Source organism: Hydractinia symbiolongicarpus, chromosome 4, assembly GCF_029227915.1.
Source record: "Hydractinia symbiolongicarpus strain clone_291-10 chromosome 4, HSymV2.1, whole genome shotgun sequence".
Lineage (NCBI taxonomy): Eukaryota > Metazoa > Cnidaria > Hydrozoa > Anthoathecata > Hydractiniidae > Hydractinia > Hydractinia symbiolongicarpus.
This window is the reverse complement of record NC_079878.1, coordinates 20,185,646-20,204,820: the sequence shown is the minus strand read 5'-3', so window position 1 is coordinate 20,204,820 and position 19,175 is coordinate 20,185,646. Positions and strand designations below refer to the sequence as shown.

Genomic DNA, 19,175 nt, shown 5'->3' with positions numbered 1-19,175 from the left:
ATGGAGAATGTTCGTTTTGCATATGATAAGGTTGGTTGACAGTGAAAAAATGCTGTTAGCCAAAGCAGAAAAAGTTTTTAACTATCATTAACTTCTTTACCTAAGGTCTGCATTTGAATGCCAGTCGATATTTCTTTCCGCAGATGTGTGAGAATCCCATCAAAACGTAATATTGAAACCAGTCAAAAGAAAGGTTATAATCGGATTGCCGCGGTTATCAAGCTAGGTAGCTGGGTGGTTGAGATGAAAACAGCGATTTGATGTGTTGCAGGCAACATGAAAAGGGACGCAAAAATTACATGACTAGGAGAGCCATGCTCATATGTTCAGGGTAACGCTTGTATAAATAAGAAACCATTTAAATAGGAACTCTCTTCCAGACCAATATTTTTTCTAAGTTTTGAAACATCTCCTGATGCAATCTCAAGGAAATAGAGAACTAAACAATTAAGAACTACAATTATCTTGGCTGCTGTGTATCATGATAATATAACAACTTTAACCTGCCTTGTATGGACTAACAAAGCAAGACAATTATTTGTGTAGCTTAAGGGGTATATTTAGTTAGTGTTGATATGCATGTTGGGCGCACAAATCTTTTGTTTTCCCAAAAAGGAATTGGCTACTAATTTGAGCGCTAAAATTTAGTGCTGTTTTTCCACACTTTGATTCCTTTCTGTTCCACTACTACTACCAACGGACAGAGCTGTTACACCAGGATATGTTGCAATCAACAGTTAATGTCGCAAACCCAACGGTAAATGTCGCAAATAATTTTGAGCTTCGAATATTAAAATCAACAGTAAATGTCGCACAGAAATTCACAATTAACAGTAAATGTCGCAATTTTTTTTCATGGTTTCAGACTTTTTTTGATTAAATAACATTAATTTAAATATCACTTGACTATAAAGAAAGAATAAACCACCTGCACCTTTCATATTATTGCTCAATGTGATAGTTTTGCATCATAAATTTTGAATAGCGGCGCGTGTCCCTATTGTTAAAGGTATTGAAACAATGAACTATCTTTTGAACTTTCAAACTGTTGCGAGTTTTGATTGCCTTGAAATTAAATGTGCTGTAGAAGATTACAGAGACTGTATATTACTGTCAGCATAGAAATATTTTTCAATCGTATTTAATTAACTTGGCGTTTTTAACCGGACGGAGGCGCAGTGGTGCTCTCAACCAATTAAAATCTCACCATTACAGATGCCTTTCACCTACCAATTATATTTACCCATGAAATCACGTGACTCAGTCTTTTTAAGCAACGAGAAAGCAGATTTTTCCCTTTCCTTTTTCACCTCGCTAATCATCGCACGTGGTTTGTTATCGATTACTTACCAAATCTGTTAATCATGTCCCACAAACAAATCGAGAAAGAAATATATAGAGCTATCCCTTCCGTTATAAATAGACCCTTCAAAATGACCAACCCGCCAGGTCGAGTTGTTTTGATTCTATCACGGATCAATTTCACTACCCGAGTAGAAAGTGGTATAAGAAACAAGGCATGTGCATCTGATAAAGCCCTTGTTTATTAGGTCATCCCTTTACCCACACAACATCCTTTCTCTACATACGATACTTTGAATCCTCCACTAGAGAGTAGGGCACCCAATCAAAAAACAAAAAAAATAGTTTATTTTGACGATTTGTCGAACTTTTGTTTTAACGTCTTCCCTTTCAATACACATTACAAAATCGTAAGGAAGTGGTCTTTTCATAAGTGGTGTTTAATTCGAGACAACATTAAAGTTTAGTTTGTTAGGATTATTTGCATATGTAAGAAAAGCTTTTTTAGCTTTTTAGCTTCTTCAAAATTTTTATTCCTTCCCTCAGTGTTTCTTATGTTGTAGAACATTTTGAGAGTAATATGTTGATTTCTATCTGTGCGACATTTACTGTTGATCATCGATTTTGGTGCGACATTTTCTGTTGCGACATTTACCGTTGATTGCGACATAACACGTTGATTGCGACATATCCTGGTGTAACAAGAGCAACATCAGTCCAAAAGTACCGTACAAATATTCAGTATCCATTATTCAGTATAAGTACTTGCCTTGCTTTTAAATCAAATGTTCTAGTAAAAAAAATTAGAACATTTTTGACCTAGTGAGCTAGCTATTTTCTTCTAAATTCGGCACAGAAACATACCAAATTATTGCATAAGTCACTTGAGGCAGCAAGTGAACTAAGATTGTTCTCAGAGGTGTAAATTACCTGCTTGAAATACCGTCCCCCGTGTTATTTTGATTATTTTTATCAGAAAAAACTTTCGATTTTACTGTTACGCATTGTATTGTGCAGACTGTATTTCATTTACCGCCAAAAAGAATACTGAAAGATAATGTATCTATTTTTAGGAAATATCATTAAAAAAGCAAATCATGTAAAGTAATTATATTAACTGGTTGTTTATATTCTTGAAATAAAGTGGGTATAAATTCTTATACCTTTTGCTCATTGAAGGGTTTTGTCGTTGCCATATTGAATACATATTGAACAGTGCCATTCTTACCATTTCCTGCACCTTGGTTAATTCTCTCTCCTGTAACCAACACCACAATTGTATGATTGGGTAAAGAAGGTAAAAGTTGAATAATACATTATTGGCACGTGGCGAAATAGGTTCAATATGGTTAGAATATATTACAGCCACTGTATTTCTTCGTGTATGTTATCGTCTTCTCGTTTACAACGAAGGCTGTTATCTCCTATTAGTAGCTTCAAAATGTCCATATATGCATCGTAACCGCGAGCACATGAGTTGTGTTTCAAAACCGAGAATCTGTTGTCAATCAAGATTTCCATTTCTGCATTATACATTTTTGTTCCGTGAAATTGGTACAATGCTATCTTGCCAAAAGAGAGCCACTCATAGAAGTAGTGCCAGCCGTTCGTTTCTGGCGTGCCAGCCATGCCATCGTGCTCCTCGTAGGCCTCTTCGCTCGCATCGATGAAACTTCTCCAACGTACGTGTTATAAAAATACTCGTCCATGTTGAGACTTTTCAACGGATAGTGGAAAAAGCCTTTCTTCTCGTGATAGGCGAAAACCTATTGTAAATATTAGTATGAAAAGATACCAGCCTCGTTTTCAGGTCACTACAATTCGAGGTGAGCAAGATAAAGTTCAAACACTAACTTGTTCAGTACTTCCTCTCGTTTTGAAAGTCAACGATTTTTTCTATCACGAAGAGCGACAAGAGTTGTCCATAGCACGTTTTTTAAAAGTACCACAGCATGGGAATCTTCATGTTCAGTAATACTTATTTTATCTCTAAAAGATAAAAAACATAATTCTAATATGGGCAGTTGCTTCCTGCGCACAGTGAAAAAATATGATAAAAATACTCTGCAACTCGAAATATTTTATTGTGTCAATATCGTGACAACTCAAACATTGCACCAGGACTTCACAGCAGAATTAATGCGAAAAAGAACAATTTGACTTAGGAACAATCTAGGGGTTTGTTTATGTTGTGCATAATGCGCAACAATCAGAGTACACGGAAAGTTCATGTTCCCATCGCCGTTTCGTGAAAATGCTCAATACTAGCTTTCGCGGAAAAATATACGAAGATAGACCAATCAGAAGCTGTGACGTGACTAGAGGCGGCTCAACAACTACTTAATGTAACGTTCAACTAACGGGAACTTTATGCGAGAAAAAGTTCTACAAACGCAATCTATTTATCGCGCCGAAAGGTTGATTCATATTAAACAGTTTACTATTCTGTCTGTCTGTTAACAAAACAAACGTCGTTCTATGGGCACATGAAACGACGTGTAATTTTTTCACAGGTTAAAGACTAGTCTATTTAATAATACCCGTATTTTTTGTGTTTGAATTAATTTTATGCCAGGTCCCCCGCATAGTATATAATATAATAACCCCGTTTTGTTACTTTAGGTAAACAGGCAGCATCCCCTAAGGAATTTTCCAGAGGCGACTATGTGTACAACAGTCGAGAGGCTTTAAAGCCATGACTGCATAACATATTCTTTGTTTTGTAACTCTTTTGTTTGAAAGTTAGTTTAAATTTATAATTTTAACTTATGGTTTCAATATTTTCTCTTAAGTGAGCGACTTGTACGGCCAAATGACATGTAAAAACGTTAACGATTTAGCGTATGTGGATGTAGCCTTCTTTATTTAAACCCGTACTTTGTTAAGTTAGTAGCCAAACGCTAGGTAATGCTAACGATGCAGGAAATGCCGATACCGGGATATGTGCGACGGATAAAAATCTGTGGACCGGCAGACCCGTGCATTTTTCTACGGGCTACCGACTAGTTCATTTAAACTGCTCCTTTTGTATGGCATACCTTTTTTTACTGTAAGAGACAATAATTGCTATCACTTTTGTTACTGAAAAGAAAAATACGCGATAGATCTGTATATTTCATTAAATTCTCTTTACTATCCCGCTTGCGATGATAGTAATGCTTTCATACTCCAATTATCTAACTATCCCATTAACCTACGAAAACTAATAACTAACAAGATAGCTGTACAGCTATGAAGCTGTGGAACCAATGTTAAAACGGATCTGGGTTGTTTTGTTACTCTAGGATACACAAAGCCTATTTCTAATCATCGACGTATCGCAAGCCAATAAAAAACTTAAGTCCGCTTGCCTAGCATTTGCAACAGGTGATGCTAGACTAATTACTAAATATCGTTTTTTCAATACTTTTCACAAACGCAAGACTGAAATATAATGAAATAAAGTTACATAGTTTTTTGAGTAAATACGGGTTTCTAATAAAAGTTGTACCAATAAAAGCATGTTTTAATAAAACAAAATCCCTGCATAGGAGCTAGTTTATGTCAATAAAGTAAATGCAGCACCAAGAAAACATTAAGCATGGAAGATAAGAAATTCATTAAAGCAACAAAAGGTTAGCATTGCAATTTAGGTTGACCACATAGTCCAGTTAAACCATTTCGCACAACCAGTGTGGAGTGCTTCCAGTAAAACATTTACGGAGGTCTGCTATAGCAAAAACTGTCAGACGAGATATTTTATTTCACTTAATGTGTTTCCCTAAAAAGGTTGCAAAACTAATGTTAAACAATGACCGGCCAAGCAGTCAATACAATAAACCACATTGACCATCAGGATACAGGTATATGTGTTGCACATCCAATGAGAAGCCCTTTTAGAAATGCTGTTTCAAAAAAAAAACACCCATGTAACTTCAGATCAAACAAAATAATAAACAGGCTACAGTCTGTCATGCCAATTAATTACCTCTCACAGACAAGATTGAATATATATACTGTACACACTGTTTTTTTATAAAAAACTAGTTTTGGCTACTGAGGCTCAAGTTTCTTACTTTTTTTTGATTTTGAGGCTAAAAGTTTCTTAACAGTTCAAATGATTTTGTTTGTACATAAGTGATATATACTAGTGCTGTGTTAGTAGTATGAATATTGCTTCTTGATAATTCATATCGCTTTTGGAAATGAAGGGTTGTTTCTTTCTTAATATATAGTTCTAGTTTTGTCTGCTATTTGACCAATTAAAAAAGTGCTAAGAGTTCACTGTAATATTTTCTGTAATAATTTATGGTTTGGAGGAGCTTGAGGTACTGAGCCAAGCTAAGTTTCTTAATATTTTCAAATTTTAAGCCTCGGGTTTCTTATAAGCGTTTTTCTTATAAAAGTGTGTATCACAAAAACAGGCTCTATTTGAGCTTACATTGTAAATACTTATTCATAGCATAATTAATAAAAAATGAGCTTTTGGTCCTTGTTTTATAGAGGAAAAATTAAACAGGCTGCCAAAATTGTAGAACCCCTCCTGTTTAGTCACTGAGCAGCAAGGTTAATAAATACGTATTTTATTCAAACTGGTATAGCCGAATTGTCATTTTGTACTGAGGACGCCCGAAAAAGGGATGGCAAGTCTAAAAATAATTTCCCTTGTTTCATGGGTTGAAGGCTAGTCCAATAGAACGCCTTTTCACACATGGTCTGCAGAAAATTTCTACAAATCTGAGCAATTTCAGAGTAGTTTCATATATTCCCAAGATCTTTTGTGCAAATCGACAGGCAAAATAAACATGCAATAATCCGTAGACCAACCAGCCTATTACAAACTTTAATTTTGAGTGGAGGCATTTTTTGATCTTAAAATTAAAATCTAGTTTTTGCATGCAGATTAATTTACAACATGCATAAGTGAAAAAATGCTACTAGCCTAACATTTTTTTTATCATAACTTAAACAGTCGGAAAGAACTGATAATTAGCCTTTAAAGGACAGTTAGCCAATACAAGAAATTTTACGGTACACAGTAAAATTAGCTGCTTATGTGACTAATTATACGGTAGAGATCTTATTTCTTCAATTTCTACACTTTTCTTCGATATCGATCTTCCAATAGTCATCTACCTAGTTTCATAGCATGTTATGCTCCAATAAAAAGGAAAATAAGAACAAGAAACGACTGCGCTTGAAAGATATATATTCATTTTCAAACCTTATAAATACGGACTTTCCTGGTACCGCATGGCCTCAGTTCCATATTTATAGTGTATATTATATAATTAGCTGATTCAATTTATAAATGCTCATGAAACGACAGCGCTGAGTTTATGGAAAAACATTGAAAAGACGTAGTCAGGCGTGAAAAATATGGGGAAGGCATACCCTACAATATCGACATATTGAAGAAATTGTGGAAATTTAGGCAAAAAAGATCTCCACCGTATTATAGCCGTATAAGCATCGACTAACTATCTTGTTACAAGCTAATTATCAGTTCTCCCCGACTGTTAATTTTCTTCTTCTATATAGTCAAAACGTAAACATTGAAACTCTATTGAAACTTTATACCACTGGGATAAAATATTTTATTCTGTTGCGGTGAAGCTAACACTATAAACTATGATGTATGGAAAGATACTTTGTTAAGCAGAGTATTTCAGCTAAAATTTGCAGGGTATTATTACAAGATTTATAGCTGACCTGCGCTGAAGCTAGCCACAAAAGTAAGGAGGCATTCCTTACTTTTGTGGCTAGCTTCAGGTTGGTAAAAGATAACACAAGAAGTAATAACGATGGATAGCACAAAATACACTCATACCAAACTAAATGAAAAACTTTGGAGAAAAGCACAAAATAGCTTAGCTAGCTGTCTGTATTGCTATCTACTGACACTGACCACGTTAGCTGGCCTGCTATATATATACGCCAGGAATAGCCAAGATAATTTTACTAAGATTTAAATGGATGTGATGGTATCTTTATTAGCATATAGAAGCATAGAAAACATAGACAAAAAGAGATCTGTATGCAACTATGAAACTGTATGCAACTTTTAAAATCGCAGATTAAACGTCAATTTTACTAACCGCGTCCGAGATAGCATATCTTCACTTAAATCTCAGAAGATCAGGATTTTGTTCGAGCTTTCAGCCGAAACTAGAAGCTGTGTGTTCCACAGCTAACTAAGTCCGAACGAGTTTTTTTTACGCCATTTTTTTTGATAGAAAAACTCAAGATCCAAGACCTCTGGGTTCACGTTATGACGTCTTAGCCAACTGAACCATTACGCCTTGAGTTATAAAAGTTTAATTCGACAATTAATATTATTAATTTGTAAAACCAGTTCTACGGCTAATGGATTTTGCCGCTGAACGCAAAAATGACTTATTGATGCAAAATACAGAAGGTTTTATAGAATTTTTTAGTGAAAATGTGTAATTGACTTTAGCATGCGAAATAGTCCCTCTTTTAACAAGAAGATCTACGCTTCCAGATAAAGGTTACCGCTGCCACAGAAAATCAAAACTGGATGTAATATTTAGTGAGTATTGGTTCCGTTATTCACTCCGACAAGTGACTAATAATGACTAATAAACCGTTCAGCCGGACACTACAAGAAAATAGTGACGAGGTTGTGACGTCATGTACCAAACGCAGTGAGGAATGAAAACAGGTGCATTACCGTCGTCATACAGCACGCAAAATAAAAACAGGTGCATTCGCGGTGGGTGATGATAGAGGAACTCAGCAGGTGTCGCGTGGCGGACGTTACGTTAAAAACAAGTGTTTTGACGTAGTATTGTTTTGTGTGCCGGCATAGGTCCCAACCTAAAATATGATCAGACTTATTTTTCTAAAGAAATAGTTGATGATAATTCGGGAGTGGTGTTAGGTGGATTTATTTCATCCTTGTTTGAAGAACTCAAGATGTGAGACATTCGAAAAAGGTGAGTTTTGTGAGCTGATTTTGTCGCTTTTGAGGGAGTCTATATTTTTATGACCACTGTGTTGTTTTAACAAAACTTCTTGAAAGTATTACTAGCATATTTCGTTCTCAGAGCTTCTTGATCCAGTATGAGTTGATCTATTTCATCGTACTCCCAAAACAAAAGCTTAAATCAATTATTTTAAAACATTTTATTTGCATATTTTAGAGCGTTCAAATTTTACAAAAGTTTATTTTTTTTGTTTAGATTTCAGCCGGTCACTACAGGAAAATAGCGCCCGCTCACGTGATCGATATCTCTTATAATAATACGGAGTGTATGTGACGGTCATAGTGGATATCGTCATTTTCCTTTAAAGTCGCCGAAATTTCCTTTGAAGTTGCCGAAAAAAGTATGTCTCAAATGTTAAATTTTATGACGTTACAGCGTCATAATCGCGCTGTAGAGGCATTATTCTAAACTCTTAAACACGTGAGTTTCACTATTGAAGAATCAAGCTGATTTAATCAAACTTACCCAATTTAAAGCAACATTAAGAAAAAAGAAATAACGCCATTAGGACTGGCGTCATTATCGCCGATTCTCATTTTTGAATTTACAGGAACATTCTCCTGTGTTTAAAACAGATCCCAAACCGAATTACCAAATGGCCGAACGGGGCCCAGACTTTATTGAGGACAAAATAACTTTGGAGAAAAAAGTGTTTCAATAGAATTAAGTTCCCTATTAACCTCGTTATGGGAGATGTTACGAAGGGTTTTTCTCGTCGTTATTAGGACAATAGATGTATTGCAAAGGTATTCGCACGTGGCAGGATGCTATGTATACGACCGATGCTAAACAACCAAAATGCTCGATTGATACAGCGTTTAATTTTAGACCCTATACTGCTCCATTTAGTGGCCAAAAAACAATCAAAGATATTCGCTATATTTGTGATCCACGGAGACATGGCAAAGAATTCACACTTGTTAATGTCAATTGGAAACTTAGTTTCAATGACTGTCAATATACATGAAGAATCCTGCTTATCGTAATCCTAAATCTGTCGACCCTACAAAGAAGTTAAGACATAATTATGTTATGTTCCCTTATGGTACTGATTTACAAACCACACGGTGACTATGCATGACCCTTTTAAAGAAGGAGACACAACTGATAATATGGCTGATCAATATTTCGAATGGTTTAAACCCTTGGTAGCAGTTATGCCTGTACCAAGCAAGTGAAAACGCACAGAGCTGGCTGATGAAGAAAACATGGAGATAATGCCGCCGCAAAAAAAAGTTGTATATATTATTTTAAAAATATGCCCATATTATCATTTACATTGTTTTTTTTGAAAGCATATAAGGAACATAACAAATCTTCTCATTATCTAGACAGAGTACCAATACAATTTACGTCTATTCGGGATTCCATAAAAGTAAAGTAGTCCATCTAATCATAGTGCCATTTAAAAATGTCACCAATGCTGTCAGCATTTATCTTTAAAATAGTCGGACGACGTATAATCCTTTTAGGTGCCTGATATTTTACCTTTGTTTGCTATCTTAAAGATCCTTCAAACAAATTTTTTATCTGCTGCAAAACACCCAAATTCTCGAAAACAAACTCGTCGCACTTGTAGACTAAACTGGCGCTTCAACTTTTGAACATAAACTTTGACAGATTATGGCCAATTGGACAGTTATATACTCCAATGGCCTCCTCCGGAAACATATTACAACGCAAATTAGATAAAAACGCTTTGCCACTATTTGAGCGCCTGAGATGTATAATGCTTTCTTCCTGGGATTGGCGTTACATGATCAGTTGGCTAGAATTGCAGATAAATCACATAAAGTCAGTTTTTAAAGGCTATTGGTTGTTTAATACCATTAATGTATTTGAAAGAGAGCTTGTTGCCCTGGTAAGACGTGGTCTTGCAGCTACTAAGTAGTTTTGCCTAAAGACTGTTTCTTTTAGGTCTCAAGTTGATTCGGAGAAAGTTTTCGTTCAAAATTACGCAGTTTTACATTGATAGCTAATCATATCCAATATCATTAGAAATTTTACATTCACTAAGATATAATTAACAAATAACAAACATCTTAGCCTTCTTACCCTTACAACAAATTTTCTCCTCTGTATCCTGCTTCAAACATCCCAAGAAAGTAGTGAAGAAATGTTTTTTATTTGCTGCCTTCAGTGGCAGTGTTCACTATGATTAAGGCTGGTATTGTCGTATCGGGCTCTGGTGCAGATTGGACAGGACTTGTTGGAAGGGTTAAGGCGTCGAACCATTTGATGGAGCATTGCGAAGTTGTTGTTCGGCTGGTGTTTGCTCGCATCTTGGGTTTCGTACACTGCTATGATGTAATGATAATGTAGCTTGCCGTGGCACAATGCTTCGGTACCATTTTGGTAATAACACTTGTTGTGTTGAAAAGCTCGTGAGGATAAAACTCGGCTTGTTAATCAATTAAAATTGCGAAGAAATTTCTAGGAACGATAGCGAGGTACAGAGAAAATTGATGCTGCCATTTTTGTTTCCCAAACATAAAATATTTAAAAAATCAAAGTGTAATTTTTCGGAGCTGGGTTTTCGGCCTGCAGTGCATCCTCTGTAAAGGGGTCTTTCAAGAGTTCCGCGGTCCTAGAAGCGCCTGGACGTTGGCTAGCGAACTGCGTAATGACGGTTTGAGTTCCTTCACGAGTTTTGGATGCAATCTCTGGCCTGATTCCTAAATATGGGTCTGTGTTAACAATCGGATTGCTTTACTCAGGTTTCTCTGCACGGTAATTAACAAATGATGAGTTAGGAAAGTAAGGAAGGCCTGTGTTCGACTCCTCCTCACACATAATGTCAACATGAGTTCGCAAAGTTCGGTGAGGATTGAGCGGCAACGCAACTATGGCTTCCGTTAGCGTCGTCAGCTCCACAAGCCCAACATACTAGCGTTCGTTCATCCCGTCCATGGAGAGACTTATCTCATGTTCTCGTAAAAATCGTGAGGTCTTTCGAAATATTTCTTCCGCAGTGTGCAACAGACACAGTGTCTCCCATGGGTTGTCAGTGATTAGAATACTGTCGGTGATTGTTGCGATTCGGCGGCGTTCGGGGTTCCATCGATTTTCGAAAGACACTTTAAGATTCTACGGTTGTGATATGGTGTATAAGCCGATTGTTAATAGTATTATGGTCAAGCACAGCAAGACAATCAGTATCCAGTAGATCATCCAGATTTGGCTATAATAAAGTGACCACATATCCCAAGCGTATAATTTATGTTCGTAGCACGTACTTGCACTGCAACCCATTAGACTGACTTCAGAGGACTTTTGTAAGCTCTTAAATAATTTAAGACCCCCCGCATTTGAACGTTCTAAAAATATTTTTTGCTCTTCCCTCCGCGGAGAAGCACACCGGAGGATTTAACTTAGTACACAGGAGGTTTGATAAATAGATTTGCGGCAGGATGTCCGAAAAAGAACCTTTATATTTTTCCGACCAAGATGAAAACCAAATCACCCATCACGCATAAACCTCTTCTCTAGGGGGATTTTCACGAAGCGAATTGAACGGCGATTGCAAATACGTGTACGTCACTCCAAACGAAGTAAATGTTTACGTTGTGAAGTACAACCCCCAATTGCGATTATTTTTTCATTTATTATCTTTTTTGAAGGGAGGGGAGAGCAATTTGTAAAAGTCCTATCTCAAGGGAATAAAAGTTCACGCAAGATAAGATTGCGAAATTAATGATTGCGAATTCATGGTCAAAAAAATCGTAAATTGCGCTTCCTTTAATGGACTCTAAAACAAGGGCCTTTTTCATTTTTTAATGTCAGATTTTTGATGAGAAAAAAAGAAAATAATGTTACTGGTGTGGAGATTAGGAGACTAAAATGGCATCACTTACGCTAGGTATCTTATAAAAAGAGATTAAGTCTAATGTGCAATGGTAATGCACGCAATCATTATTAACTAAATGGAGCTTGATTTTTAATATTCCTTAAATCGATGTGTCTCTTTACTACAACCTGTTATTCTTGTATTTAATTACAAAATATATATTTTTCGGGTTTAAATAAAAATGGCAGCAGTTATTTTAACACAAACGTAGCAACGGAAAAGATTCTTATAGTTTCTAGTATTGCAGACATAAATTCCGTTTGCAGAACATTTTGTGACGTCGCCTATTTATGTAATTATTTGACGCAACTTAACTCTCCTTCAAACTAACAAAGTGGAGGCGAAGATAAGCCAAAAACGTGTATATACAAAAAATGTAATTTGAATTTGTTTTATTTTGATTTTAATACACGAGATTTAACAATTAATTTTGTATTTAAAAAGACGTTACTTTAAAGGGAAAGATTCTTATTTTGTGTTTCAGGATCCGTTAAACAGCTTCGACTTCGACGAAGACACCGATGTTCCACTATTAACAACTACTACGAGAAAGACAAGTAAACCAGGAAAGAGAAAATTAGATCAGAACTAACCAAAAATCAAAAATCGGGTAGTGAATTAACCAATCTTGCTCCACCCTTGGACAAGAATAAAGAATCACAAGCTAGAAAAACATCGTGTAACGAAGGCCATAAGTTTTATACTGCAAATAAAAAGTTAGCGATTTGAAATTCACTTCTCCTTGGATTAAATAAAAGAGTAAGAGTACATACAGAAAGAATTGACCAAAATATTTACCATTGCTTCCCTACAAGATAACTCCTGAGCTACCCCACATCAACGACTGAAAAAACATTGTGACAGTTCTGCGTGGATCTCTTAACGAAGAAAGGTATAGTTATTTAATTTGTTATTTCAATGTTTCACCCACAAATTTGGAATGTTTTTTGCTTTTTGCCACGTGCACTTCGACAAAGTTAGTTCGTGTTATAACTAAAGTGAAAGCTATATATATTGGGTAGGTTCAGGCTCAATCTTCGCTTTATTTAGATTTGTACCGCGCAGCTCTACCTAAAAAATTTCGTTCTCTCTTCGGCGCTAATTTCATCTTTTCTTTCCATCATGAATATAATAAGAAAAAAATCCGTGAAATGAGCTTATTAAATTATCCAGGCGTAAAGGGAAACGAAGAAAAGTTCGTTATATCGAAACTTTTTTTTAACCCCACAAAAATTTAAAGCGTAAGTGCAACGTAATGTCTAAAGTTCTCAAGTAGAACTCTACTCGAAAATATTCCAAAATCAAAACAAATTCGAATCAAAGCAGAATTTTTGAATTTTTGTTTACATTACACAATGCAATCATAAACCCAGCAAACTATCTCTTACAGATCATTAGTTCTAACACTTGTTTTATTGCGTCAGCATTTGTCATAGGAAAATATAGCTGATGAAAATGTTATTGACAAGGTAATATCTTAAAGTTCAATGTTACTATGATTCAAACTTTTCGAGTTGGATGACAGTACATTGTTTTGTTTGTAAAATATTTATACCGATGACGCACAAAACTTCGAAAATATGACTGAGTTTCTGTTATCTTTAATTTAATATCTGATTTTCAGATATATGAAAAATACGATATACTGCTACTTCATTACTAGGATATAATACTATTTCTATTATATTTTCAATTACTTTTTTAATTCATGTTTAAACCTTAGTTCCAAATAGAAAGACAATCAGCGTAGAAATTTCCAAACGTGATTTATGATATGTCCATATTAAGAATTTTTTTTATTATGTTTTGCTGAAAACCAGTTTTCCTGACATGAGGAAACTGTGGGAGAAGTTTCTCTCACAAAATGCCTAATTCTACGATACTAGTGGTCTGAGAGATAATGTGCATAGTGGATTTTTCTTATTTTGTAGCAAATGTATACTTCAGTTCTTGGTTTTTAATACAATTGTTTATATTTTTGGCAAAATCTTGTGTTCTTATAAAATTGTTCTTATACCACGCATATCCTTTCTTCACGTCAATAAAATTCATAAGTTAGCTATACGTAAACAAAAATGCATGATGCGAGTTATAATCTTTTTTGTGTAGCAGAATAAAACGTAGAATATTTTAGGAAATAATTTAGAAATTTTAAGACATCGTCAGTCAGTATGCTATGATGTAGAATGTTTGTCCTAGTAAATTCTTAGAGCAGTATCACGAACCTATAAAAGTTTGTAACAGGCTTCTATATGTGCTACGCAATATCATTTTGTTAAATATAATTTTCGTCAAGTCTTTCTCGTTTTCTTTAGTGAAATCGTTAACACAAATGTCAAAAATAGTATCGACAATATTTGCCCAACTAAAGATGCATCAATTTATCGCAGGAATATTGTACCGATTGGCAAAGAAGATTCATTATAAAATATTATTTAGAAATAAAGAGTTTTCCATTTCGATAGATCTAGCTATCCATACCACGAGATGTAATTGTAGTTATTTATTTATTGAATTATATTTTACTTTTGTGTAGTTAACGTATAGTGCCGAGAAAAACACCAGAAATATTTTTTGAAAACAAGTGTGATAACTTGTTTACCAGATAACACATAGTTTTAGAAAAAAATCGTCTAGCAGCGCGGAACTTTGGCATTGTTTCGTCAAATTATCCTTAATTATCTTTACGGCCCAAACCTGCACAGAAGGTAGAAAATGGCTACCGAAGGACAAAGATTACCTTAAGGGAACTTATTTTGGCGGGAACTAATTTTGGCGGACGAAGGAAATCTAAAAAAAATTTAATTTTGGCGGGAACTAATTTTGGCGGATCAACGAAATTTTTAATTTTGGCGGGAACTTATTTTGGCGGGTGGCGGTTTTTTTTAATTTTGGCGGGAACTTATTTTGGCGGGTCAGCGGATTTTTTAATTTTGGCGGGAACTAATTTTGGCGAGTGAAGGATTTTTTCAAATTTCAACGAAAATTTTCTTTGGTAAAGATGTAGAAATAAGCATTACAAAGCAAAGAATTTTAAAACAAATACTAAAAATCTACTCTTCTTCATCGTCTATGATAATGTCAAATGCATTCCGACTAAAGTCTATGTCATCCTCGTCACGCGTGTACTCCTCTTCTTTGTCATCGTCATTTTCGACTCGCACGTTGATGAAGCTATCCTTTAATAAATCTGGCGCATTGATTATGTCGGTTATGGGCTGAGTAATTACACTATTGCTTTCTGGCAGCGGTGATAGATCTTGAAAAGGGTCAAGGGATTCAAGTGAAGTGGATCCCATGCGAACTGCGTCGTAAATTCCAGATGCTTTCCACCCATTCAAAACGACTTCACGGCCATCTGCCGAAGTGATATGGTTATAAAACTGGAGGAGCCAACTTGCATGAAGAGGCTTGATGGTGGTCAGCTTTAATTGAATATTTATATCTTCGATCTTTTTGTTAAGGGATAGCTCTTTCTCGATCTGTTTTGAATACCATTCAGTGAACAAATTTCTCATGAATTGCTTGCAATGATTATTCACAGTAAGATCCAAGGGCTGGAATATATGTGTCATGTTACTTGGAACCAAAACCAGGAAGATGTTGTTCTTCTTCAGCAATTCGGTAACTTCCTCAGTAATTTGTCCTCGAAAGACATCGAATATTAGAAGAGCAGCTTGCTTTGGGTTATTTAACTTCTTCCTCTGGTCTTCAACGTGCTTTAGAACGATCTCTTTGATGACTTTGATGGATTCTTGTGTATTGCTGTAGTGTTTGGGATTAACGCTTAGTGAGAACGATTCGGGGAATTCAAACTTTGGGAGGCTTTGATTTGTTTTCCCCCCATATATCAGTTGCATTGGCAGAAAAGAACCATCAAGCGTAATAATAAAGGTACCAGTAAGGCATCTTTTGTCGGAAGATCCAACGATAGGGACGGACGATGAACCCTTTTTCGCCATGGTGTGATTCATTCTTGGAACAAACTTAAGAGGTGTCTGGTCCAGATTCATAACAAGTTGGTGAGGGATGCTGTGTTGTTCGATGGTCGAAACAATATCGTGAAGAAATAGTAATTCGCACTCCTTTTTGGCTCCTTCAGTGATTTCAACTTTGGAGGTCGTTTTCATTCTTTTCTTGAAACCCATTCTCTTGAAGAGGCTTTTTGCCCAACTGTTATCAATTTTAATATGCCCCAACTCAAATTGAGGGTTTCGTGATATTAGAGCTTTCGCTGCAGCGGTTGCAACTGTTCTTGAAACAACACCTCCTCGATTTCTCAGTGCAATTAAAAATCTTTGTACCATCTCATCTAGACTGCCAAGGAACAGAGGTCTACCGCGTTTCAAAGGAACAAATTTGGTTACCACGCTACGTTTTTCTCGGGTTGAATCTTTCAGCTCTTTTTTGTAAAGATTGCCAAATCTTCGAGCTGTACTCTCACTTAACGGCCTGTCTTTGGTTTGAAACTTTGTGATTGCAGCCGCACCACCATGAATCGCAACATATTTTCCGATATCAAATCTTTCTTTTTCTGACCAACGGTTGTATGATTTTTTGCCACTGGATTTAACATTTTCAGTCGCGTCTGTAACAGCTTCGTAGTCTAACGAACCAAGGGATGATTCTTGCTGGAAGTCAGTTGGTTGTGGGCCTAAAATGAATAAAACGAACCACTATGTAATTGCGAATTTTGACCAAAAATTAAAAATTTTCAAACAAAGAAAGAAACTTCTTCGCAGGTAGGTATAACAAAAAAAAACATCAAAGAGAAATACTTACTTTGTTCCCTAGAACTGTTTGAAGGTGTTTCGTCTGAAGTTTTTTCCTTTTCAGCGGCCCTTTGTTGAGCTTCTTTCTCTTGTAATTTAGCTAACTTCCTGATGTAAGACATTTTGAAAGCCGGGAGATAAAAAAGGAAACGTAAGTTATCTGTATCCTGTATATTTACTCGAACATAAACATTCCATTCACTTGGCCTATATTTACACTAAAAATCGAACAAAAACATTCTTTTTTTCTTGGCTAAGGCCCGTTTAGACTACCCAATCGAACAAAAACATTCTTTTTTTCTTCGCTAAGGCCCGTTTAGACTAACCAATCGAACAAAAACATTCTATTTAATTGGGAAAGTTCGGTCTACACTGACAAATAGAACAAAAACGTTCTATTTTCATGCTAGGCAATTAAAAAATCGATCGATTGACATTTTTGTTTTTCATCAGAGCTAGAAAAGAAAAGACGTCCATATGGCTTACAACAAGACGTTCGAGTTTACAGCTGCTGTCAGAGGATTCCATTATTATAAAACTTATTGGAAACCTGAGGAAAATCAATCACTGGACTGCTTTCATGAGAACAACAATGTTTTCGATAGATTTGCAATCAAAGTTTGTGAATTCGGAAATGACAAACCAGTTGGCCATTTACCCAAAGAAATCTCAAGGGTTACAAAATTTCTTCTGGACAGAGGAGCGTCTATGAAATCCACGTTGACAAGTGTACACTATCGAAGATCACCTCTCGTTCAAGGAGGCTTGGAGATCCCCTGTAAAATAACTGTTACTTTACCAGGGACAGTAAACAATCTTTTGGTTCTTGCAAGATACCAACAACTTGTAGAAGCCTTGTATACAGAGCCGAAAGAGGAATTGATTCTTGGTTCGTTCTTACATATTGCAGTTATTTTAGATGTCGTGGTTCCAACCGAAGAGAGACCAAAGCGTAAAAAAAATACAGCCAAAAGCCAAAGCAAAGAGACGAAAAAGCAAAAAGATATTCGAAACTTTTTTGGAAACACCTCAGCTGCACCAGCCCCAAAAAGGCAAAAAGTTAACAACAAACCTAAAAAGTCGTCACCATCGTCAAGCAAGGACTTAGAAATCATAAATATTGATTAAAAATTATCTTGTATTAGAGGTTTATTATGACATAATATTTCTAGCGCAAAGGTATATTTCTAAAAGATATAAAAAATTGAAAAAAAGTTGATTTTTGTCGATTTTTTAAGGGGAACTTATTTTGGCGGATCAACGAAATTTTTAATTTTGGCGGGAACTTATTTTGGCGGGTGGCGATTTTTTTTAATTTTGGCGGGAACTAATTTTGGCGGGTGAGTAAAATATTTAATTTTGGCGGGAACTAATTTTGGCGGATTTTGCCCCAATCCGCCAAATCCGCCAAAATTAGTTCCCGCCAAAATAAGTTCCCTTAAGGTACCTTGTTGGTGCTGAACTTGATGATTTATTTCTGTGACATGATGGTGGTTTTCTGAACGATAATAATGGTTTTAATGAAGATTGAAATGTTGTTGTAACAGAGGTGGAAGATTATGAAAATAAGAAAGATGTTTATCGCTGTAAACATTGCAGCTAAACTCAAACTATATTTGATGATCATAGGATGGTATCTAATACTATTTAGACTGGATGATTGGAGAGGTTGTTCCTAAAATAACTTCATGAAGGGTGGGACAGACACTTGGTCACAACCAGTGAATAATGATATTAAATCATGGTGGGCTAATGTTTTCAGAATGGTTCTCTAAAGTAGTTTTTATTTCCAATTGTTTGCATGTTAAACGTTTGTTTTGAATTCGTTGGAATGATGTAAATTTACTGGCTGTTTTAACTTAACTGGTTCAAGCAACTTACTTTCTCTCCGGTTGGCATTCGCTACAATCTCCACATAATGAGAAGTGCAGGAGGCACGTGGATTTTTATCATTAGCCAATAGCAGCATTCTGCAATCATTGGACCGATAGTATTCATCTTGGTAAAGATGGCATTGGCATGACTCCTGTTGGAAGGAAAGATTTTTAACTACATGCTTTCGGTAATCAAATTACTAAAGGATGGTTTGTTCTTTACTTGTTTCTTCAGTTGTAATTGATACCTGTAGAAAATTACCTGATTCAGGCTGTACTTAACTACGCAATTCAAGCGACTAAAAATATTTTGAATCTGATGTACAAAAAATATTTGATAACTTGGAAAAAAAATAACTTGGAAATTTAGGGATTAACTTCAGCGACTAAA

At 35.7% G+C, this 19,175-nt stretch overlaps 3 protein-coding genes across 3 annotated transcripts in view; 1 reads left to right on the top strand and 2 right to left on the bottom strand.

The window, feature by feature from the left end:
• Positions 1-2,291: 2,291 nt before the first annotated feature.
• The window catches only part of LOC130641727 (uncharacterized), a 33,191-nt gene continuing 16,307 nt past the window's right edge, over positions 2,292-19,175 (bottom strand). Inside the window, exons 13-14 of the transcript XR_008982499.1 lie at positions 3,157-3,291; positions 2,292-3,068 (exon numbers count right to left, since the gene is read on the bottom strand). The gene's annotated coding sequence lies outside the window, so the exon portion shown is untranslated. The remainder of the gene's footprint in view (positions 3,069-3,156; positions 3,292-19,175) is intronic.
• LOC130641726 (uncharacterized) lies at positions 14,892-17,056 on the bottom strand. Its single transcript, XM_057448663.1, has 2 exons — positions 16,921-17,056; positions 14,892-16,792 (listed from the first exon to the last, which is right to left on the bottom strand). Exons 1-2 carry the CDS (start codon positions 17,030-17,032, stop codon positions 15,192-15,194), a joined length of 1,713 nt encoding a protein of 570 aa, XP_057304646.1. The 5' UTR covers positions 17,033-17,056; the 3' UTR covers positions 14,892-15,191.
• Positions 15,189-18,127, top strand: LOC130641730 (uncharacterized). Its single transcript, XM_057448666.1, has 2 exons — positions 15,189-17,061; positions 17,364-18,127. The coding sequence occupies exon 2, from the start codon at positions 17,388-17,390 to the stop codon at positions 18,036-18,038; it is 651 nt and encodes a 216-aa protein (XP_057304649.1). The 5' UTR covers positions 15,189-17,061; positions 17,364-17,387; the 3' UTR covers positions 18,039-18,127.